Source organism: Macaca fascicularis, chromosome 12, assembly GCF_037993035.2.
Source record: "Macaca fascicularis isolate 582-1 chromosome 12, T2T-MFA8v1.1".
NCBI lineage: Eukaryota > Metazoa > Chordata > Mammalia > Primates > Cercopithecidae > Macaca > Macaca fascicularis.
This window is the reverse complement of record NC_088386.1, coordinates 67,414,629-67,438,512: the sequence shown is the minus strand read 5'-3', so window position 1 is coordinate 67,438,512 and position 23,884 is coordinate 67,414,629. Positions and strand designations below refer to the sequence as shown.

The following is a 23,884-nucleotide window of genomic DNA, read 5'->3' as shown; positions in this document are numbered from 1 at the left end:
TTTTTGTATTTTTGTAGAGACAGGGTTTCAGCATATTGGACAGACTGGTTTCCAACTCCTGACCTTGTGATCCGCCTGCCTTGGCCTCCCAAAGTGCTGGGATTACAGGTGTGAGCCACTGTACCTGGCCGCAACACGTTTTATACAAACGCAAGGCACTCAATAAATGTCTATTAACTAAAATTTGGCTCCTTTTAAATCATGATATTAGAATGTTTGAAGAAGCATTAAAGCTCATCTAGTTCAATCCTCCATCTGATTATACAGTGTCCTACTAAATACCAGGTTATACATAATAAGTATAGTGATAGTGTATTCACAGCCGTATATGTTTAGAGCAGCTCATTCCATGAATTCCTTCCAAAATTCATTGAAAAGAAAACTGTTTGTTATTGCTTCACCAAGGGAATAAAGAAGGCTGTGGTCCAAAAATAAGATCACCATCATCTCCACCGCATAATTTATAGGATTTAGAGTCAGAGTATGAGGAAGACAGTTCAGGAAAAGACATAACAGCAGGAGTACAACTATTTCTTCTGATATTTGATACCCCTTTCTTCTATTTCCACCAAAACGAGAATTTATTTCAATGACAGCAAATGTTCATATAGGGAGAATAGTTGTACAGTATAGAGAAGCCCTAAAGTGTGTCATTTATAGTGTCTAATTATAAGTGGCTTGGGCGAAACCCCATAGCTACTAAAAATACAAAATTAGCCGGGCATGGTGGTGTGCACCTGTAATCCCAGCTACTTTGGAGGCTAAGGCAGGAGAATCGCTTGAAGCCAGGAGGTAGAGGTTGCAGTGAGCCAAGATAGCGCCACTGCACTCCAGTCTGGGCCACAGAGCAAGACTCCATCTCAAAAAATTAAAAATGAAAACACACATAGGGTCGGGCGCGGTGGCTCACGCCTGTAATCCCAGCACTTTGGGGAGCCGAGGTGAGCGGATCATCAGAGGTCAGGAGTTTGAGACCAACCTGGCCAACATAGTGAAACCCTGTCTCTACTAAAAATACAAAAAATTAACTGGGCATCGTGGCGGGTGCCTGTAATCCCAGCTACTTGGGAAGCCAAGGCAGGAGAATCTCTTGAACCTGGGAGGTGGACGTTGCAGTGAGTCAAGATGGCGCCACTACACTCCAGCCTGGGCGACAGAGCGAGACTCACACACAGACATACACACAGACACACATACACACGATACACATGTGATTGGGATTGTGGAGAAACATTGACCATCTGTAAGCCCCTAGAGGGTGGGGGCTATAAGTTATTTGCATTATTTACAGGCAGGACCATGTCAGGCATATAATGGATACCCACACAAGTTTGAATCAATATGTAGTCTAATACAGTCATATTGGCAAGACTCGGGTTTAGAAACATTGTTTTGGTTCCAGATAGAGTTACTACTTCTACTTCTTAGGTAGGGCTAGAAATCCAATGGAGAATTACTTTCTGTTCATGTATGGACAAGCGATTCATTGCCAGCCCTGTCAAAGACAAATGGAGTTTTTTCTCATTGTACACAGGATTTGGGTGATTAGGAAAGTGGAGTGAGTCTACTAATAAACCGTTATAATAGGACGCAAAGCAAAAATAAATTCAGCGTATTCATCCCATGCCAATTTAGGAGCATATGTCTCAAGTTATGTTTACTTAAGTTTTCCCTAGGGTGAGTGGTTCCCAATCTTTTTTTGTCGGTATTTGCCATCAGCTGTCATTAATTCATTGTTATTAATGGGAAGTGCTCTTTGATCCGTGGAAATCTTGCCCAATATAGGCCCCAAATGTTCCTTAAAGCCTTGGGGAAAACGACTTTGGCTGGTCGGTGCCCAAAGCCACACCCACTAAGAGGCCTTAGGAAACCCGGGGCTTTCCTGGCGGCGACCTAGCTCTGGCAACCACGCGGCGCGTCAGGATCCCACGGGTCGCGCTTGTCCTCCCCGTGGGAGGCGCGTCCCCCTCCTCCGCCCGGCCGGCCGGCGGGCCCGGGGCCAGCTGCCTTTCTGACCTGGACGCCGGGCCTCTCTCCGCACGCGGCGCGTCCCGAGTTCATTTGCATAGGGACGCGCGCGGCGACGGCGAGAGGGAGGGCGGGCGCGGCCGGGGAGGCGGCGCGCGCGCGCCCTGACAGCTCGGCCCTGCTCGCTCACTCGCTCGTCCCCGGCTTCCGAGCACAGCATGGCGGTCAAGGTGACTCCAACTCTCTGCTGCTGCTTTTATTGCATAAGAGACATTCTGAGCGCCCTGCCTGCAGCCCCCAACTGCTTCCCATTTCATTCATTGCCTAGGTCTTAGATAGCTTGTCCTGGGGCTCCGGCTCGCTGCGGGGAGAGCTGTGCGGGGCTTGGACCGGAGGAGGGGATGCCCGGCTGGGGGAGGGGAAGGAGGAGGGATTGTGAGTTGAAGGGGCTCGTACGGTAACACTGGTCAGTGAAGGAAGAGTAATGTCCTGTCCTAGGTGCATGGGATTGTGAGCCCGGAGTTGGAGGGCATCAGAAAGGGCGTGGAAGGAAGTGGGAAATAAAGCTGGGGATAGCCAGGGTATCAGTGAATTGCGGTGGGGGAGGGAGTAAGTATTGAATAATTTGGGGCCTCAAGGCCGAGGGCAGTGGTTGGCTTTTGCGTTGCAGATTGCAGGCTATCGAAAGTATTTGTATTTGTAGCAGCTCTTATATTTTAGGTTGGATGGGGAGAGGGACGCGGAGATAATTACATGTTGGGTTTGCTTTTCATGGAGAAAGGCTGCTAGGCCAAGTGATTAATTTGGGTGATTTAACTTTCCTGTTAATCCACTCTTGTTAGCTTCTTGATTTGAAGGTGGGTGGTTACAACTGTGTTGCTAGTAGATGTGGAGTAAAGTAAAAGATCCTCATTGCCTTCCCTTTCCAGTCCGGAGGAAGCACTGTCCGGTAGATTTGCTGTATCTTAGGCTATTCACACCTGTTTTTCTGCCCTATAGTCATAGTTATCCAGTTTGACAGTTCTTATCAGCAATTAGGGCTTTTAGTTTGTTTTAAACTAAATGATAAAAGATAGGAGCATTGATTGTTAGCCATGTGAACTCTAATCTGAAGAGATTGTGTGGTCTCTGGTGAAGCATTAACTGGCTTTTTTTTTTTTTTTTTTTTTTTTGCTTTTTTGCTTACAGGTGCAGACAACTAAGCGAGGGGATCCTCATGAGTTAAGAAACATATTTCTACAGGTAAATTGGCTTGCAGAGTGTGCCTTTCATTGCAAAAACAAAAAACATACATGTCCTTAGTCCTAGTCATGCCTTAACTTTGAGGAATGTTCAGTTTTCATGTATTCTTTCAAACATGACCGGACAGTATAGCTTATACTTCTCTTATTAAGTTTTGATTAAAGGCCTTCTTTTAATTAAGGGTTGGTAAAAGGTTTTCCTCAAGTTACTGCTTTTTTTTTTTTTTTTTTTTTACATGACTTAAGATATGTATTAAAAAAATAATTTCCAGCTTAAGCACAGAGACCAAGATAAAATTTCAAAATGTATTGGCACTCTTGTATGGTTAATAGTTATGATAACTAAAATTCTCTTCCTTGAAAGTTGCATGTTTACGAAGTTCTCCTGCTTATGAGCTATCCTTCACGTAATTTGACAGATAAGAATATTATGGCTATTCTTAATTTGTGTGTCTTACTTATATTGTATCCTTAAGCCTTTGGGGATTTTGTTACAAAATGTTACCTCTTCAGATTCTTGCAATGGTCTACCTTAACTTCTAAGCTTTTAGGATCAGTGACTTGGCTGTAGACTTAAAAAGAAAAGAAAAAAAAAAAGGTTGGTTTAGTTTTTTGTTTTGCTTGCTTTTCTTAAATTTCAAAAGTTTCCTATGCTGGAAGTTGTACTTAAGAAGTAAATGTAAAGGGAGGCAAGCTAAGGTGTTTCACCAAATACTGCGTTTCTCTCTGAAATCTTTTGAGAACTTTCTATTCTGGACGTGGGTTCTTACGAAGACACATTGACCTTGGGCAGGTCCCTGCTGGGTATTATTTTCCTCTGTGAAATGAGAGGTGATCTCCAAGGTTCCTTCCCATTCCAAAAGTCTATGAGTCTATATTAGGAATAGATTCTAACATATGCTGATGAGCCTGGAATAGATGACGTTTTCGAGACATGTGGTTTGCTTAAGCTATTGTTGGGGAAGACGCTGCATAGTTGACCATACGTATGTGTAGTTTATGAAAAATAATTTGTGAAAATAGGAATCTTAAAGGTTATAAAATCTGATAAGGGAAGCATTTTTTTCCAGAACAGAAGTAATTATAATGACAGAAATGGTCCATTTATGATTTGAAGACTTTATTCCTCGCAGGCATTCTTGAAAATAGCCAAAAATATATCAGTATTCACCATACCATGTGATTATACTCAATTGTTTTGTGAAGAGTTCTTGTGATATAGTTAATTTTATGTTCTAGACTAAGTAGATGTGGAAGAAATCAGTTGAAATGCTGTATGATGTAGTGAAAAGAATACTGTCTAGGTATCTGAGTACTGCCTAGGAATACGGAGTTAATTCCCAGCCCTGCATTTATCTGGCTGTTGTACCCTTAGGCTAATCATCTGGCCTTCCAGAGTTTCAGCTTCTCATATGGGACTCAGTGGTACATAAGGGAATGGGAATTGAGGTCTTTCTAGCTTTAAAAATTCTATGGGAAAAAAACGTACTGTGATTCTGTATGGATTTGTTTTTTGTTTTTGAGTGGGGGTAGAGATGGGTTAGAGGTATGAGGAGAATGGCCAGGACTGTCCCTAGCTCTTTAACAACTTTTAAAAAATTTTTTGACGTGGAGTCTTGCTCTGTCACCCAGGTTGGAATGCAGTGGCGTGATCTCGGCTCACTGCAACTTCCACCTCCGGGGTTCAAGCAATTCTCTTGCCTCAGCCTCCCTAGTAGCTGGGACTATAGGCATGTGCCACCACACGCAGCTATTTTTTTGTATTTTTAGTAGGGACGGGATTTCACCGTGTTAGGCAGGGTGGTCTTGATCTCCTGACCTCGTGATGCACCTGCCTTGGCCTCCCAAAGTCCTGGGATTATAGGTGTGAGCCACCGCGCCCAACCCTGTGTGTGTTTTCATTTTTAATTTTTTGAGATGGCGCCCAGGCTGGAGTGCAGTGGCACAATCTTGGCTCACTGCAACCTCTGCCGCTTCTTTGACAACTTTTAAATCTTAGCTTTTCATTTACTGTTTTACATATTATTATTATCTTTTTACACATTATTTTGATGATGCCTTTATTTTTATATTGAAAATTTGTGGAATTCGTAACTGCTTATTTAGCACTAAGTATGAAACATTGACCCAAGCATTATTGATAGATAAGAGAGCAATAGAATGTAAATACTCACCTTCAGAAAGGTCTAAAACAGCAAGAAAGATAACAATATAGGCTAAGTGCAGTGGCTCACACCTGTAATCTCAGCACTTTGGGAGGCCAAGGCCAGAGGATCACTTGAACCCAGGAGTTCAAGACCAACGTGAGCAATATAGTGAGACCTCATCTCTGCAAAAAATTTTAAAAATTGGCACCAAGCCTGGTGGCATCCACCTGTGGTCCCAGCTACTCAGGTGGCTGAGGTAGGAGGATTGCTTGATTCTGGGAGGTGGAGTTTGCAGTAAGCCAAGATCATACCACTGCACTCCAGCCTGGGCAACAGAGCAAGACCTTGTTTCTCTCTCTCTCTCTCGTGCTCTCTCTCTCTCTTTCTCTCTCTCTCTCTCTCTCTCTCTCACACACACACACACACACACACACACACACACACACACGATACAGTATTGCTAGTTGGATCAATTTGAGGATAGTTACCAAGTAAAAGATGTTTATTCCTGGCTTGAATACTTCAAACTGGAGTTGTTTGAAGCTTTGCAGTACTGTTTAGAAACAGTTTTATAGATGCATATAGTTGATTAATATTTTAGCTATAATAGAAGACAAAAATACATGCCAACCATGTATTTCTTTAGCACTTAACATATTTACCCAACCAATATTTAAAAAGGGTTATTTGCTGTGTACCATGCACTTTTATTCAATACAATACTGTGGGGAAAAGAAAGATATCAGACTGTTACTGTGTCTATATAGAAAGAAGTAGACATAAGAGACTCCATTTTGTTCTGTATTTGAGATGCTATTAATCTGTGACCCTACCCCCAACCTTGTCCTTGCAAGAGACGTGTGCTGTGGTGACTCAAGGTTTAACGGATTTGGGGCTGTGCAGGATGTGCTTTGTTAAACAAGTGCCTGAAGGCAGTATGCTTGTGAAAAGTCATCACCATTCTCTTAATCTCAAGTACCCAGGGACACAAAGGTCGCAGGGACCTCTGCCTAGGAAAGCTAGGTATTGTCCAAGGTTTCCTCCCATGTGATAGTCTGAAATATGGCCTCGTGGGAAGGGAAAGACCTGAGCGTCCCCCAGCCTGACACCTGTGAAGGGTCTGTGCTGAGGAGGACTAGTATAAGAGGAAAGAAGGCCTCTTGGCAGTTGAGATAGAGAAAAGCCCATCCCTGGGCAATGGAACATCTTGGTGTAAAACCCGATTGTATGTTCTGTTTACTGAGAAAGGAGAAAACCACCTTAGGGCAAAAGGTGGGATTTGCTAGCGCAATGCTGCTCTTTATGCACTAAAAAGGTTTATGGAGATGTTTACATATGCATATCAAGGCACAGCACTTTTCCTTAAACTTATGTCACAGAGATCTTTATTCATCTGTCTTACTGCTAACCTTCTCCCTATAATGATCTTATTATCCTGTCACTTCCCTTTTTCTAAGATGGTAGAGATAATGATCAATAAATACTGAGGGAACTCAGAGACCGGTGCTGGCGTGGGTCCTCTGTATGCTGAGCGCCGGTCCCCTGGGCCCACTTTTTCTTTCTCTATACTTTGTCTCTGTGTCTCATTTCTTTTCTCAAGCCTCTCATTCCACCTAACAAGAAACGCCCACAGGTGTGGAGGGGCAGGCCACCCCTTCAAATACTGTTCAGTAGCAGACACCAAGTCAAATATCAAGAGAGAGAATAGAGCCAAGACCTAAATGCTGATGGACAAGTGATTGGACTAGCTGCTCTCTGAGGCCCATTCCATCTCCAATGGCCTGTGGTTGAGGGAATCAAGAATAGTGAAGGCAAAAGACTAACCTGTGGTGGAGCAATCAGTTTGGCTTCCTACATCATAGTGGCTGTGTAATAATATTGATAATGGCTAACATTTATTGATCATTTAGAGTGTGCTTGAGATTGGCCTAGTGCTTTAAGGATACTTTAGTTTTCATAACAACTTTATGAAGCAGGTTTAATATCCTTGTAATATAGATGAGGTTAAATTAATGTCAATTAATTCAGACTATGTAGTAGAGCCCAGATTCAAATCAATTCCAAAGCCCAAACCCATACCCTTATACTACTGGTAGGATATTGAATGGGGTGACATTTGAAAGACAGAGGTATATCAGGGGATAATGGCGGTGTATTTGTTAAGAAATTTAAAAAAATCTGGTTACTTAGGTGATGAAATTTTAAAAGTTTCTTTGCAGTGTAACTGTCTGGAATAGTTAGCCAAGGAATTTGGATTTGAAACAGTAGGGAGCCACTGTGGGTTTCCAAGTAGGCAAATTGAAGTGGTGAATTTTGGCAGCTTTTTGTATATGTTGGATAAAGTATGAAGAGATTGGAAGTAGGTTAGGTGATCAGCTGAGAGGCTATTGAAATAATACTTGTGAGAATTAATGACCTACAGTGGCTGATGACTGGGGAAATGAAAAGCAAGGAGAGTACCAGCGACTTATAAGGGAAGAATCTGTCAAATTTGGTATTAAATGTGGAAGTAAGGGAAGAAGTAGTGAACCTGTCAGTTTTAGGATAGATGTTAATTGATAAGTCATCTATTTGGATAATTTTTTTGGGGGGTGGGGTTAGTTTGGTTTCTAAACAAATGTATCTCACTAAGTTAAAGTTGGATTTGGACAGATACAAATTTGTGCAGGTGGTAGATGAATTCCTTGTAGTTAAAAGAATTAAAAATATAAAGCAAGGCAGAGGATCAGGGGCTGATTTAAAAGTGATATCTCCAATTGAAGTGGGAAGGAGGAGGAGGAGAAATAGGGAGAATGGTCCCATGAAAGTTTAAAGTAGGAGTTTCACAAAAAGGGTGTAATTAAAGGTTAAAATGTAGATTATTCTGTTATTAGTATGATTTAGTTTGGGGAGGATTTTGGGGTCACTTGAGTTTAGAATTATTTGAGCTACTTAAAGACTATAAAGAGATGTAATTTTAAATTTTAGAATACAGTTGAAAACTCTTTGTAAAATATAGATCTGTGGCATTAACTGTCTAAGTTCACAAATAGTAAAAATTCCTACTTTCAAATAAGAATATTTCGTTAAACTTTTGAGTCATAGGTCAAAAGTCATTTGTAAAACAATAAAATGGCCAGGTGCGGTGCCTCACACCTGTAATTCCAGCACTTTGGAAGGCTGAGGCAGTTGAATCACTTGTTTGAGACCAGCCTGGGCAACATGGTGAAAACTTGTCTCTGTAGAAAATATAAAAAATTAGCCAGGTGTGGTGGCGCACGCCTGTAATCCCAGCTACTAGAGAAGCTGAGGCAGGAGAATTGCTTGAACCCAGGAAGGGAGGTTTCAGTGAGCCAAGATTGTGGCACTGCACTCCAGCCTGGGTGACAGAGCGAGACTCACTGTCTCAAAAAAAAAAAAAAAAAAAAAAAAAATTAAAAAATGTGTATGTGTATATTCTTATTTGAAAGTACTGGTATATCAGGTGGGTGCGGCAGCTCATACCTGTAATCCCAGTGCTTTGGGAGGCTGAGGTGGGAGGATCACTTGAAGCCAGGAGTTCAAGACCAGCCTGGGCAGCAAAGCGAGATTCCATGGCTACAAAAAAAAAAAAAAAAAAAAGTGTGTGTGTGTGTGTGTGTGTGTATATATATATATATATATATATATATATATATATAATTTTAGCTGGGTGTGGTGGTACATGCCTGTAGTCCTAGCTGCTCTGGAAGCTGAGATGAGAGGATCACTTGAGCCCAGAAGTTCGAGGTTGTAATGAGTTATCACCCACTCCAGCATGAGTGACAGAGCAAGACTTTGTCTCAACAGAAAAAAAAAAAAAAAAAAAAGGAAAAAAGAAAAGAAACTGGCAACTGACTTATCTATATATCTATGTTTAGTGAAATTATATGAGAATTGGTGCGAGAGTTCATAAGCGGGGTTTTGTAAGAGTAAAGCATTATTATTTTGAATATAGGGAAATAGGTTCATTTTTCCTGTGGTGTTCATTGCTTCTCAAGTTTTGATGAGCTATGTTTCTATTAGTTAAAACACATCAACAACAACAATATGCACTAAGAGTCTGCCTTTTTCTGCCCACCTTCATTCTGCTAAGTTCATGAAATTGGAGTACAACAAATGAATTCTTATGTGTTAGGCTGTGCTGTAATTTTACAACCGGTTCAAGCTAAGATTTTACCATTACCACCCTTACAACTGTCATTTTTTGATTTATCCCTTTCTTCTTTTAACCTCTCTCACCCACACACTGTCATTGATCTAATTTAGCTACATCAGCAGTATACAGTAGCAAAAGGAGACGATAGGAGCAGCGAAGAAGGAGGTGAGGTGGGACAGCAGGAACATCACAGGCCGTTTGTTATAAGTCTGACAAATTTCTAAATGAAGAGTTAATTTTGTCTGTCCCTTGTGGCAAAGCAGATTTATCAAAAACATTTAAATGAATTATTTTAAAATCTCTCTCTTGTTAATAGACTTCTTTTGTTTGCTGGTATATTGTATAATAAAGGCAATATATGTTAAGACTGCAACTATATTTGCCAGATCAAAAATTTACTGAAATGTAGACCTCAAATATTATTTTAATTTTGTTCTTTTTTCATTATCACCAGTGTAACAATGAAGATCATATCCCATACAAAATTATGAAAATGTGCTTTTTTCCTGTCTTATTTTAGGTTAGAGAATAAAGAGGAGAAGATACTGTTAATGTAAAGCAAAGAGCGATTCCTCCTTAAAGTTTTTAATAACGTATTACTTTTTAATGGAAAGATATGTTCTTTTATTCAAATAGTTTATGTATTTTACTTATTTTTGGCAGTAGGCTGGGGCTGAGAAGGCAGTAAAGCAGGGCTTTTAGCAGGAGACCCTTACTCTTTGTTGAAATATACATTAGGGCTGTGTTTCCAAAAGTGTGGAAGGTGTACCACAATATTAGAGTAACAATAAGATTATCAAGTATTAAAGGGTGATACAGTATTTGTGGAAACAAAGACTCTGAAAAACAATCTGACAGTGGTTTAAAATAAAAAGAAAACATCATTTGAACAAACAATGGTATTTTCTTTTGGATTATTTATCCCAGAGACATAAAAATATTTGTAAAAATATAAGGCTATAGGGCCAGATGCAGTGGCTCACGCCTGTAATCCCAGCACTTTGGGAGGCCAAGGCATGTGGATCACGAGGTCAGGAGATCGAGACCATCCTGGTTAACACGGTGAAACCCTGTCTCTACTAAAAATACAAAAAATTAGCCAGGCATGGTGGCGGGCGTCTGTAGTCCCAGCTACTCGAGAGACTGAGGCAGGAGAATGGCGTGAACCTGGGAGGCTGAGGTTGCAGTGAGCCAAGATCGCACCACTGCACTCCAGCCTGGGTGACAGAGTCAGACTCTGTCTCAAAAAAAAAAAAAAAAAAAAAAAAAAATTATATATATATATATATATATGTGTGTGTGTGTGTGTGTGTGTGTGTGTGTGTGTGCAGGGTTAACTGCAGCACCGAATTTTTCCTCAAAAAAAAAAAAAAAGCCTGGGCAACATGGCGAAACCCCATCTCTACAAAAAATACAAAAACCTAGCTGGGTGTGATGGCATGAACCTATAGTCCCAGTTACTTGGGAGACTGAGGTGGGAGGGTCACCTAAGCCTGGGAGGTTGAGGCTGCAGTGAGCTATGATTGCACCACTGCACTTCAGCCTGGGTGACAGAGTGAGACTGTCTCAAAACAAAACAAAACAAAAAAGCTATTATATTAAAGAGGAGTGATAGAAGACTTATGGAATAGCCATACCGTGTAAGTTATGTAGATACTAAAAAGGATGAGTTAGGCCTAGACCACCAATTTAGAGAAATTTTTCAATGTACTATTAAGTGAGAAAGATGGAAATAAGTATATATAGCATGATTCTGATTTGTAAAACAAAGTCATTTTACATATGTTGTGTGTAATGTTTACATATAATATGTTTGTGTATGATTTAATGAGCACTGAGACTGAGAAAGGTATGAGAGGATAAATACTAGGTTGTTAACTTGGGGGAAGAATAAAGAGGAAAATAGAAATAGTCTCAATGTGTATGTATTAAGCTTTGAGCAAGTGAGTAATTTAAAAAGGAGGAATCTAGCAATTCAGAGCCTGAAGCTACAAGAGGATTTCCCAGCATAATTTGGATTGAATAAACCCAGTATGAGACACACAGAATAGGATCTACAGTTTTATTAACCATGCTATTATAATTGAGGGTCTTCACCAGTTCCTCAGAAATATGGAACTTGAATATGATAACCTATTGATTGATTGATTGATTGAGACAGAGTCTTACTGTGTTGCCAGGCTGGAGTGCAGTGGCGTAATCTTGGCTCACTGCAACCTCTGCCTCCCGGATTCAAGCAATTCTCGTGCCTCAGCTTCCTGAGTAGCTGGGATTACAGGCACATGCCTAGCTAATTTTTGTGTTTTTAGTAGAGACGGGGTTTCACCATCTTGGTCAGGCTGGTCTTGAACTCCTGACCTCAGGTGATCCACCTGCCTCAGCCTCCCAAAGTGCTGGGATTACAGGTGTGAGCCACCATGCCCAGCCTTTTCTAAATACTTTAGAAAGTATTTACCATAAACTATATAGCGTTCTCGTTAAAAAAACAAACAGTATTAGGCATTAAAGGCAGACTAGCAGGATGGTGAGACTTTGTCCTTGAATCAAGCAGAAGGATTCAAAAATAATTGAAAATTAGTGTTATTAAATGCCATGTGATGTTCTGCTACCAATCAATACACTTTTTTTTTTTTTTTTTTTTTGAGATGGAATCTCGCTGTCACCCAGGCTGGAGTGCAGTGGCTCAGTCTCGGCTCATTGCCAGCTCTGCCTCCTGGGTTCATGCCATTCTCCTGCCTCAGCCTCCTGAGTAGCTGGGACTATAGGCGCCCGCCACCATGGCCAGCTAATTTTTTGTATTGTTAGTAGAGATGGGGTTTCACCGTGTTAGCCAGGATGGTCTCAATCTCCTGACCTCGTGATCCGCCTGCCTCAGCCTCCCAAAGTGCTGGGATTACAGGTGTGAGCCACTGCGCCTGGCCAATCAATACACTTTTAATTGCCTACTATGAACCAGGCTAAGCACTTTACTAGGTTCTACCTTTATAGAGATAATATAGAGCTGCTTAGTCAGGGTAGGGACAATACAAAGGACTTCAGTGAAGGTAGAACCTCACATTCTTTTTTTTCTTTTTGGTGGGGTACAGAGTTTTGCTCTTGTTGCCCAGGCTGGAGTGCAATGGTGCAATCTCAGCTCACTGCAACAACTGCATCCTAGGTTCAAGTGATTCTCCTGCCTCAGCCTCCTGAGTAGCTGGGATTACAGGTGTGTGCCACCACATCTGGCTAATTTTTTTTTGTATTTTTAGTAGAGATGGGGTATCATCATGTTGGCCAGGCTGGTCTCAAACTCCTGACCTCAGGTGATCCACTTGCTTCGACATCCCAAAGTGCTGGGATTACAGATGAGAGCCACTATACCCAGTCTAGAACCTAACATTCTATGGGTAAGGTAGACAATAAAAAAAGCCCACAGAGCAGACCACGAGGTCAGGAGTACGAGACCAGTCTGGCCAACAAGGTGAAACCCCGTCTCTACTAAAAATACAAAAATTAGCTGGGCATGGTGGTGGGCGCCTGTAATCCCAGCTACTCGGGAGGCTGAGGTAGGAGAATTGCTTGAACCTGGGAGGTGGAGGTTGCAGTGAGCTGAGATTGTGCCACTGCACTCCAGCCTGGGCGACAGAGGAAGACTCAATCTCAGGAAGAAAAAAAACAGGCCCACAGATTGGCTGGGCACACTGGCTCATCTCTGTAATCCCACCTCTTTGGGAGGCTGAGGCAGGAGGATCACTTGAGGCCAGCAGTTTGAGACCAGCCTGGCCAACAAAATGAGATTCTGTCTCTACAAAAAAAAAAAAAAAAAGAAAGAAAAAAAATTAGCCAGGTGTGGTGGCACGTGCTTGTAGTTCTAGCTACTAGGAAGGCTGAGGAAGGAAGATCATGTGAGCCCAGGAGTCTGAGGTTACAGTGAGCTAGGGTCATGCTTCTGCACTCGAGCCTGGGTGATAGAGTAAGACCCTATCTCTTAAAAAAAAAAAAAAAAAAAAAAAAAAAAAAAAGCTTACTACAGATTGTGACACGTGCAAGGAAATAAACAGAATGATGAGAAGGGCCATCGTTTTTAAAATCATTTTTCGAGAGAGTGGTCAGTGAAGGGCCCTTAGGAGGCAATATTAAGAGCTAAGAGGGAATGAGGGTGAAGTGGAGGGAATTCCAGAGGGCTCACACGTACAATGCTTAGATATAGAGAAGGGTTTGATGTGTTCAACAAACAGAAAGGAATGACCAGTGAGAGCTGAGGTGGAAGGAGCCACATCCAGCAGGGCCTTGTGTAGACCATAAAGAAAAATTTTGATTTTTTTCTAACACCAGCATGAAAACCACTGAAAGTTGTTCACCTTGTGAGTGGAATGATTACATTTACAGTTTAAATAGATCATACTGCAATAGAAACTGTTTCTTATACATTTCTGTGCTTGTTTATGGATGACTGCTTTGAGTAGACAGTGATTCTTTCAATTTATTTTATTTTATTTATTTATTTGAGACAGAGTCTTGCTCTGTCGCCCAGGCTGGAGTGCAATGGTGCGATCTCGGCTCACTGCAACCTCCACCTCCCAGGTTCAAGTGATTCTCCTGCCTCAGCCTCCCACGTAGCTGGGATTACAGGTGCCCGCCACCTTGCCTGGCTAATTTTTGTATTTTTAGTAGAGATGAGGTTTCACCATGTTGGCCAGGCTGGTCTCGAACTCCTGACCTCAGGTGATACTCCCGCTTCGGCCTCCCAAAGTGCTGAGATTACAGGTTTGAGCCACTGCACCCGGCTGATTCTTTCAATGTAATGTCCTCCCGTCTATAGAGTTCCTAGAACATCTTGAGCTGGATGAAACTCCTTTTCATCCAGGAGGCAGCAGAATGTACCTGGAGCCTACATGGGATTTGTAGTCTAACCTGGGTTTGAATCCTCATTTGAAACCTTTTGGCTTTAGGTGTTTACTTTTGGAGCCTGTTTTCTCATCTAAGAAGGGATTACTACACCTAGCACATAGAGATGTTCTAAAGATTAAATAAAATAATATGTAAACTCTGCAGAACCAAGTAAAGCTTAGTTCCTTATCTATTTCCTTCTCTTCTAAGTTGAGATTAGGGTGTTTTGTTTGTTTGTTTCTTGAGTAAGATCTGAGTCTTTTGTCTTCTCCAGATGACTGTGCTGGACCTAGTCAAGAGACTAAGATGTTAATATGTATTTATGCTTATGTACATATAATCATTTAATTACTTACATTCTTGAGACATCCATCTGAAGTTATTTTTATTTTTTTTTTTTTTTGAGACAGAGTCTCGCTCTGTCGCCCAGGCTGGAGTGCAGTGGCCGCATCTCAGCTCACTGCAAGCTCCGCCTCCCGGGTCTACGCCATTCTCCTGCCTCAGCCTCCCGAGTAGCTGGGACTACAGGCGCCCGCCACCTCACCCGGCTAGTTTTTTGTATTTTTTTTTTAGTAGAGACGGGGTTTCACCGTATTAGCCAGGCTGGTCTCGATCTCCTGACCTTGTGATCCGCCCGTCTCGGCCTCCCAAAGTGCTGGGATTACAGGCTTGAGCCACCGCGCCCGGCCCATCTGAAGTTATTGACAAATACCTATTTCTCCCAAGTCTATGAGGTTCTAAGATGTTGTATAGTCACAGTCTAAGGCTGGGAGACCCGAGAGACCATGGAAGATGTTTGCCGTTTTCTTTTTTTTTCTTTTTTTTTTTTTTTTTTGAGACGGAGTCTTGCTCTGTCGCCCAGGCTGGAGTGCAGTGGCCGGATCTCAGCTCACTGCAAGCTCGGCCTCCCGGGTTCACGCCATTCTCCTGCCTCAGCCTCCCGAGTAGCTGGGACTACAGGCGTCCGCCACATCGCCCGGCTAGTTTTTTGTTATTTTTTAGTAGAGACGGGGTTTCACCATGTTAGCCAGGATGGTCTCGATCTCCTGACCTCGTGATCCACCCGTCTCGGCCTCCCAAAGTGCTGGGATTACAGGCTTGAGCCACCGCGCCCGGCCTGCCGTTTTCTTCTGAAACTTCATTTGCTCAGTCTGGACGTGAAAAAGAGTAACAGTCCAACCATAGGCTCTGAAATCCCAAGACACAGACTTGAAATACATATTATTTTTTGTGCGTAGCTTTCTTTTCTTTTTTAAATTCACCACCTCCCTGTTCTGTGCAGATTTCCGTTAGTACTGTGGAAATTTCTGAAAGCATCTTCCACGGAAACCATTACTATGGCCAGCACTGGGTTTCTAGAACTGGAAGAAACACATATTTTGAAAAGATGTTAGTCAGTACTATTTCAGTCTTCAGTGACAGGCATTTTGGTTAAACATGCGTAGGGCTAGAATGTACTGGCTGTAGCGATGAGTGGGTCAGGAGCTTAACTGCTATCACCAGGGATCATGTACCTCTCATCTCTTAGTTTCGGTTTCTGTTGTGCTAGCTTCATTCTCAAACAGGCTTTGCCATATGGAGCATCCCCAGATTAAAACCCTACCCATTCACCTGGAAGCCTAGGGGTGACTCAGGGAGGCTGGGAGACAGAGATGGCAAGAGATTCTGTGCCTCCAAGTCACACTGCTGTATTTGGTAGCTTTCTAGACCATTCCAGTGCAGCTGTTATACTATCTGCAAAAATGCCTTAAGTGAAATGACAAAAAATAACCAAAATTAGGACCCCTGAAGAAGAAATGTATCCTCACCTCATTTTTTCTTCAGATACCTCTCAGTCTTCTTTCTAGTCTTTTTCTTATGGTGATCTTCCTCTCCCCATCTTCTTTTCTGTCCTCACCCTACCCCTCCCATCCCATGGCTGATTATTTTCAGCAGCTCTATTCAACACAGATTGCTATTGATTGTCCTACAAAGAGCCAGATACTGTGCAAGGTGCTAGAGGTATGAAGATGAATAAGGCATCCCTGTTTTTAAAGGACTCATAGCCTAGAGTTACTTAAATTACACATCCCTACATTAATACATTTTGTTTTGTTTTGTTTTGAAATAGAACATTCTGTATAAAGCTGAAGGCTTGAAGTCCTTCCTGAGCTCTACCCCAAAAGCCAATAATTCCCTGCCACCTAAGAGGTAACCACTGTTCTTGGTCGTGTTACTTTCTGATCTTTCCCCATACATTTACATAGAAAATATGGAATTTTGGCCAGGCGCGACGGCTCACACCTGTAATCCTAGCACTTTGGGAGACCAAGGCGGATGGATCACCTGAGGTTAGGAGTTCAAGACCAGCCTGGCCAACATGGTGAAACCCCGTCTCTACTAAAATACAAAAATTAGCCAGGCGTGATGGCGGGTGCCTGTAATCCCAGCTACTCGGGAGGGTGAGACGGGAGAATCACTTGAAACTGGGAGACGGTGGTTGCAGTGAGCTGAGATCGTACCACTCCACTACAACCTGGGTGGCTGAGTGAGACAACACCAACAACAACAACAAAAAGAAAATATGGGGTTTTGTGGTTTTAAAAAACATAAACAATAATAGCTAATGCTTACTGTGTCACTGTTATGTATCAGGCACTATTTTAAGTGTTTTATGTAAATCATCATATTTAATCCTCAGAACAACTCTATAAGGTAGGTACTATTAATATTCCCGTTTTACCGGTGAGGAAACTAAGCCCCAGAAAGGTTAAGTAACTTGTTCAAGGATCTACAATAAACGGAAGAGCCTTGCTTTATATATTTTAATGCAATTTGCCTTTTTAACTTATTATTATTTGGAGATACAGGTATGTTAGTTTGTAAAGAATTGTTTAATTATTTTTCTGTAGCCTTTTAAAAAACTTTGTTATGAAAAATTTCAAACATATACAAATCTAGAGAAAATAGAATAATGACAGATAGATACCATGGATGATTAGAGGGAGAAAGGAAGGAGGGGAACAGGGTGGAAAAACTATTGGGAACTATGCAAACTATCTGGCTGATGGGATCATTTGTACCTCACACCTCAGTATCACAGTATTCCCTTGTAACAAACCTACACATGTACCCTCTGAATCTAAAATACGAATTGATATGAGCCCGGTGCGGTGGCTCATGCCTGTAATCCCAGCACTTTCGAAGGCTGAGGTGGGTGGCTCACTTGAGGTCAGGAGTTCGAGGCCAGCCTGGCCAACATGGTAAAACCCCGTCTCTGCTAAAAATACAAAAATTAGTGTGGTGGCGCATGCCTGTAATCCCAGCTACTAGGGAGATTGAGGCAGGAGAATCGCTTGAACCTGGGAGGTGGAGGTTGCAGTGAGCTGAGGTCGTGCCATTGCACTCCAGCGTGGGTGACAGAGGGAGACTCCATTTCAAAAAAATAAAATATGATTTGAAATTTTTTTAAAAAAGGTTTGTTGTAATTCTAACTGAATTAATAAATATTCTTTAAAATCATACAAAAAAAAAAAAAGAGAAAACAGTATAATGAATCACCATCTATCTGTCATTCCAGTGTCACCAATTATCATGGCTAACCTTGCTTCATCTGTATTACAGCCACACTGGCTTATTTTGAAGCAGTTCTCAGACATCATCTTGCAGTATCCATAAATAGTTCACTATGTATCTCCAAAAGATAAGGACTCTGAAAAACCAACCAAATCATAATACCATTATCACACCTAAAAAATGTCTTCTCATCAATTTCTTTTGAGTGTTGAAGTTCTCTGATTGTTTCATAGATTTTTAAGTAGCTTTGTTAAAAACAGAATCCAAGCTAGGTTCATACATTGCATTTGGTTGATCTGTTTCTTAGATCCTTTAATACTTTCTGCACCCTACTATGTTAAAGGTCCTTATTTCTCTTTGGTAAAAATCTTGGTATTTAATCAAGGCTTATCAACATTAAGGCATTCCATCCCCCTAGGAGCAGCACCTTCATTGTCAAAATGATGTGATTTGCCCAAGCTTATACATATATATGCTCCTTGTATGTTCCCATGGTTACATAGACCAAGAGACGAAAGTATTTAAGAAATGATGCAAATTAATTACTCAACTTAATCTGCCCTGGGAAGTATTCTAGTTCCAGTTATTGAGTTCTTTGGGTCATTATTTTATTTCCAAGGTTTTTGGTTATTTTGAGTGGAAAATTGTCTTGGTAGATCTTCTTTATTATGGTAGCTTCAGTTGATTTCAGTGATTAATAAGGGTCTTGACCTCCCTGCTGTGTTAGAAATTGCATAATTCAGTAGGGCTTACTGTAGTGGACAGTGAAAATATATTAAAACAACAACAAAAATAAGCACATAGTATTCATGGAAGCAGTCTGAGTTAGGAAGGCAGAGCACTGAAGAATTTTTTTTTAGCAAAATCAGTAAAATGTTTTGTTTCTAGTTTATCCAAAATATGCAACTGAAAGTGCTAATCAAAATTAGATATATACAACTGCTTTTCCCTAACGCTCAGGTAGTTGACTTTAGTAACATCAGAAAAATTTTACATTACTAAAATCCCTGTTTTAAAAAATTAATATGGCTTAATAAAGTTGTTAAAAAGTCCAAGTGGCCATATGTGTTTAAAATAATTTTTTTCTTATAAAATATTTATGATAGAATGCTCTTTTATTCTAATTGAACTAACATAATAAGATAAGGCAAATTACACATTGTACTGTTTAACAGGGTTTGTGTGTCAGATCTGCTGTGGTCTTTGCTCCTTATGCAGAGTGCTTGTGTAGTGAAAGGGCATGCATTCCCGACTAAATTTGGCTTCCGTTGGAAGTAAGAGCCGTAACAGTGAAGGACAGTAAGAGAACTAGCTTCATATGCTCAGTTCTTGCTTTGGTACATATTGTCCTCTTTTATTGTTCAAATAATTCATTTTTCTTTGTGGGAAATGCTCTGTGAGATATCTGTAGTTACTAAACTTCATGACATTGTCATTTGAGTTACTGAAATTGAAAGGATGTTAAGATCTGAAAATGTCAGTTCATCTCAGTTGGAACAAAGTCATGGAGGAACAGTTTGTTTTGACTCATATTACAGCCACATGTTGGTTAGACAGAGATAAAGCTGCCTAGACCAGTCAGGACTGATCTCGTGGTAAGCCCAGAAATACTGGCAGCCAACCCAGGGAAACTTTGGCTTGGAGAGAGATGAAAGGTTAGAACAGTAATTTCTTCATGTTTGGGCAAAAGCAGAAAAATTCACTAAGCAAGGAGGGAAATTGAGATCCTATGCTTTTCTGTTTCTAAGCATTTTACAGTAACTATTTCATATTATATTTTACAATTTTGAAGTACTTTGGTGTTCAAGGTGTCATTTTTGCCTCACAATAGGACAGCAGTTTTTCTGCAAACACTTGTTAAAGAAGAGGCTCCAAGAATCTGCATGTTTTGCCCAAAAGTTCTCGAGTTAATGGCACAGGAGTTTAGAACCCAAGTTTTCTGACCCAGTTTTAGTGTCCATCATGCCATCATCTCTGAGCTGCTTGACAACAGGCACTGTGTCTTGTTGATCTCTGCATCCCCAGTACTGGGCAGCAGGCATAGTGGCTGGCACACAGTTTCAAAATCAATGCAAAATAACCTGAAAGATTTGATCTTAGCAGATTTTTGGCTTAAAAAGCAGTGTTTCTAGATATATTGCCTTAGTTTTGGTGTGCATACTTGAAAAATCCTTAATCTTGAAATACCATATAATTTTTTAAAAGTAACCAGTTTTCTAGTCCTAACACATCAGAATTTTTCTTTATAGTCTCTGGAATATCTTTTAGAGATATAAAACATCAAAGGATCTGTTTATGAACTCAAACTATTTAAACAAGTAATTGGTATCATTTAGAGTATTTGGGCTTTATACTCATTCAAATCATTGAATTTTAAGTTAACCTTTTTTTCTTAGTGGAAATTTAGGGTTGTGTGTCAGTCTTTGTAATGTGTAGTTAATATAATAATATAGGTTGCATACATCCTTCCCCCCCGCCCCCCGCCCCGGGACAGAGTGTTCTTCTGGTCCCCCAGGCTGGAGTGCAGTGGCAGGATCTCGGCTCACTGCAACCTCTGCCTTCTCGGTTCAAGTGATTCTCCTGCCTCAGCGTCTCGAGTAGCTGGGATTACAGGCGCCCACCACCAGACCTGGCTAATTTTTGTATTTTTAGTAGAGATGGGGTTTTGCCAGGTTGGCCAGGCTGGTCTCAAACTCCTGAGCTCGTGATCCACCCACCTCGGCCTCCCAAAGTGCTGGGATTACAGGTGTGAGCCACTGTGCCCAGCCAGTTGCATACATCCTAAAGGTCACATAAGGTTAAATTTGGTAAATTGCAAAGGAGGTACTGCTATCCAGTTTATTACAGTCAGTTGAAGCCTTGGTATGTTGATCTGTTGGCTTGGTAGGCAAAACATTTTTAAATGGCATGATCTTCTCATTTGGAGTAGAGGTAGTTCAGTGTAATTATGATACACATCTATATATGAAATCCTGCCATCTTTTATAGACAATAATTTTGATTAAATATATGAGGATTCTAATCTCTCATAAGATCTATTTTATTTCTCAAGCTTTAGAATGCTAAGGCTTTCCCAAGCACATGCTAACTATATTCAATGTAAATTTAAATATTTCTGGAAATGTCAAAGCTGTATGTTCTTTTATATTTCAGATACTTGAGTTGGGCTTGGAAAAAGTTTAGTAAAGAAAATGGACAAGCTATTTCAGATACTGTCAACTACTTTATGTCAATGTCTTCCATGTGTCCTTGACTTCTTGCCCAAGAGGGAATACAACTGCTTAAGAGATATCTTTGAAATGGCAAATGATGAACTCTAAAGTTACTTGGAGTATAGACATACTTGGGTAATTTCATCTAAAGTCATTTTAGTTCATCCTTTGAAAAGACAGGAACAAAATGAAAATTATATTATGAAACTATTAAATTGCTTGATATACTAAGTATGTATGTGTGTGTGGGAGGGCAACCTAGTGGGACCCCATCTTTACAAAAAAATAAAAATTGAAAAACTTAGCTGAGCATGGTGGCACATACCTGTGGTCCCCGCTACTCAGCAGGCTGAGGTGGGAGGATCACTTGAGTCTGGGAGGTCAAGGCCTTCTGTGAGCCGTGATCCTGCCACTACACTCTAGCCTGGGTGACAGAAAGAGACCCTGTTTCCCAAAAAAAACAAAACCCAGACCCCTGATTTAAATATATCACCAATTTTTGAGGTACCAGCTTTATTAGCATAATACCTAAAATATTTTAGCATTTTTGACTGACTGTGGGTAGACAGATTCTAGTTTCAGATATAAACTCCCTCTTTGGTTCTGCTGTTCAGGCAACAGGCTTACAGACATTGCCAAGTAATTGTCTCTAATTTAATGAGTTAATTAGTTAACTGTCTCCTGTAGAAGTCAAGTACTGACTCCTTATGGATGGGAGAAGACTTTTTTCCTCTAAGCTGTACACTCTATCTTTCAGTGAAAATTAAGTTAAAATAGACTAGGAGAGCTGGAGAAAACACTGGCAAAATACCTCAGGGTAAGTGGTTCTTTGGTATCATTTATAACCCCAGATACTGGCACAGCCTATTTCAGTACATGTCAACTAAAGCATTTGTTTTCTTTGTTAGCCGCTGTGTCCTTTGTGGTTTATGCTAAGGCTGCTCTATTTCCTGATAGTTTTAAAGTCAAGAATATTGACATCTTGGCGATTCCATACATACAGTATACTTTAAAATTTTTTAAATTTTGGATTCAAGAGGTCCATGTTCAGGTTTCTTACAAAGGTATATTGTGTGATGCTGAGGTTTGGGCTTCTGTTGATCCTGTCATCCAGATAGTGAACATGGTACCAAACAGGAATCTTTCCGCCCCCTGCCCTTTCTCTCTCTCCCCACTCTAATAGTCCCCAGTATCTATTGTTCCTGTCTTTATGTCCATGTGTACCTGTTACAAGTAGAGGGTCTTGACTGCAAGTTGTCCAGGGTCTTGACTGCAGGTTGTCAGCATTTTGAACAAAGAATTGGACAAAACGCCCAGCAAAGCAAGGAAAGAATGAAGCAACGAAAGAATGAAAGCAGGAATTTATTGAAAATGAAAGTACACTCCACAGTGTGGGAGCCAGTGAGCAGCGGATTAAGGGCCTGGATACAGAATCTTCTCAGGTCCAAATACTTCCTAGAGGTTTCCCATTGGCTCCTTGGTGCTTACCTCATGCAAATGAAGTGGTGGCCCACAATCGGTCTGATTGGTTGCTTTCTGCAACCAATCAGAGGCTGAAGTGAAGTTGTAAAGGACACACTCCTGTGCAAACATCTGATTGGCTGTAGAAAGCAACCAATCAGAGGCTAAAGGAAAGTTATGAAGTTAGGAAGTTGTACTTATATGCAAACTGCCTGCAGTCAGTCTGATTGGTTGTGAACAGCCAATTTCCAATTTGCCGTGCAGAAAAGGTAGGGGTTTGCAAAGGGAGTAGCCTGTGGTCCTTTTGTTACTTAGGTGTGGAAAGTTAGGGTTTTCCTTTCAATTTAGTTCTAGGAAGTTGGTGTGAAATGGCCTCCAGACCCCATTCTCCTGCCTCATACCCAATATTTAGTTCCCACTTTTAAATAAGAACAGGTGATATTTGGTTTTCTGTTTCTGCATTAATTCTGCTTAGGATAGTGGCCTCCAACTGCATCCACGTTGCTTCAAAGGACATGATTTCAGCCTTTTTTATGGCTGCATAGTATTCTATGAAGTAGATGCCATACATACAGAGCACTTTTATTGTGTGTTTATGTTTTCTATTTAGTGGTTGTAGTCCTGGAGGTCAAATTCAGATATTAGAGAATAGACACCTCTGTGGCAAAAAGAACAATTGTTGCCAAATTTTGTTAATACAAAATTTCTGAAATGTTTTCGTGTGCTCCCCCCTCTTTTGTCATCTGTTAATGAAACAAAGAAGCAACACAAGCAGTTGTGAAGAGAGAGAACAAAGATCACCATAATCCCATCTCTAGTATTTTCTGTTTTTGAATTTGAGATGGAGTTCTGCTCTTGTTGCCCAGGCTGGAGTGCTTTGGTGCAATCTCGGCTCACTGCAACTTCTGCCTCCCGGGTTCAAGAGATTCTCTTGTCTCAGCCTGCTGAGTAGCTGGGATTACAGGCACCTGCCACCATGCCCGCTAATTAGTATTATTATTATTTTGAGACAGAGTTTCACTCTCGTTGCCCAGGCTGGAGTGCATTGGTGCAATCTCGACTCACTGCAACCTCCACCTCCCGGGTTCAAGCGATTCTCCTGCCTCAGCCTTCCAAGTAGCTGGGATTACAGGCATGCACCACTATACCGGCTAATTTTGTACTTTTTTTTTTTTTTTTTTTGAGACGGAGTCTCGCTCTGCCGCCCAGGCTGGAGTGCAGTGGCCGGATCTCAGCTCACTGCAAGCTCCGCCTCCCGGGTTCACGCCATTCTCC

At 41.2% G+C, this 23,884-nt stretch overlaps 1 protein-coding gene across 17 annotated transcripts in view; it reads left to right on the top strand.

Annotated features, from left to right (window-relative positions):
- The window catches only part of SLC25A12 (solute carrier family 25 member 12), a 227,991-nt gene that overhangs the window by 110,396 nt on the left and 93,711 nt on the right, over positions 1-23,884 (top strand). For 10 of the 17 annotated variants that reach the window (XM_045367260.3, XM_005573477.5, XM_074009451.1 and 7 more), the window contains one exon: positions 3,157-3,210. In XM_045367260.3, the coding sequence (XP_045223195.1) occupies positions 3,157-3,210 (54 nt within the window). Of the gene's footprint in view, positions 1-2,166; positions 2,199-3,156; positions 3,211-23,884 lie in introns of those variants that run through there. The other 7 variants (XM_074009443.1, XM_005573478.5, XM_074009454.1 and 4 more) reach the window with 1 other exon arrangement.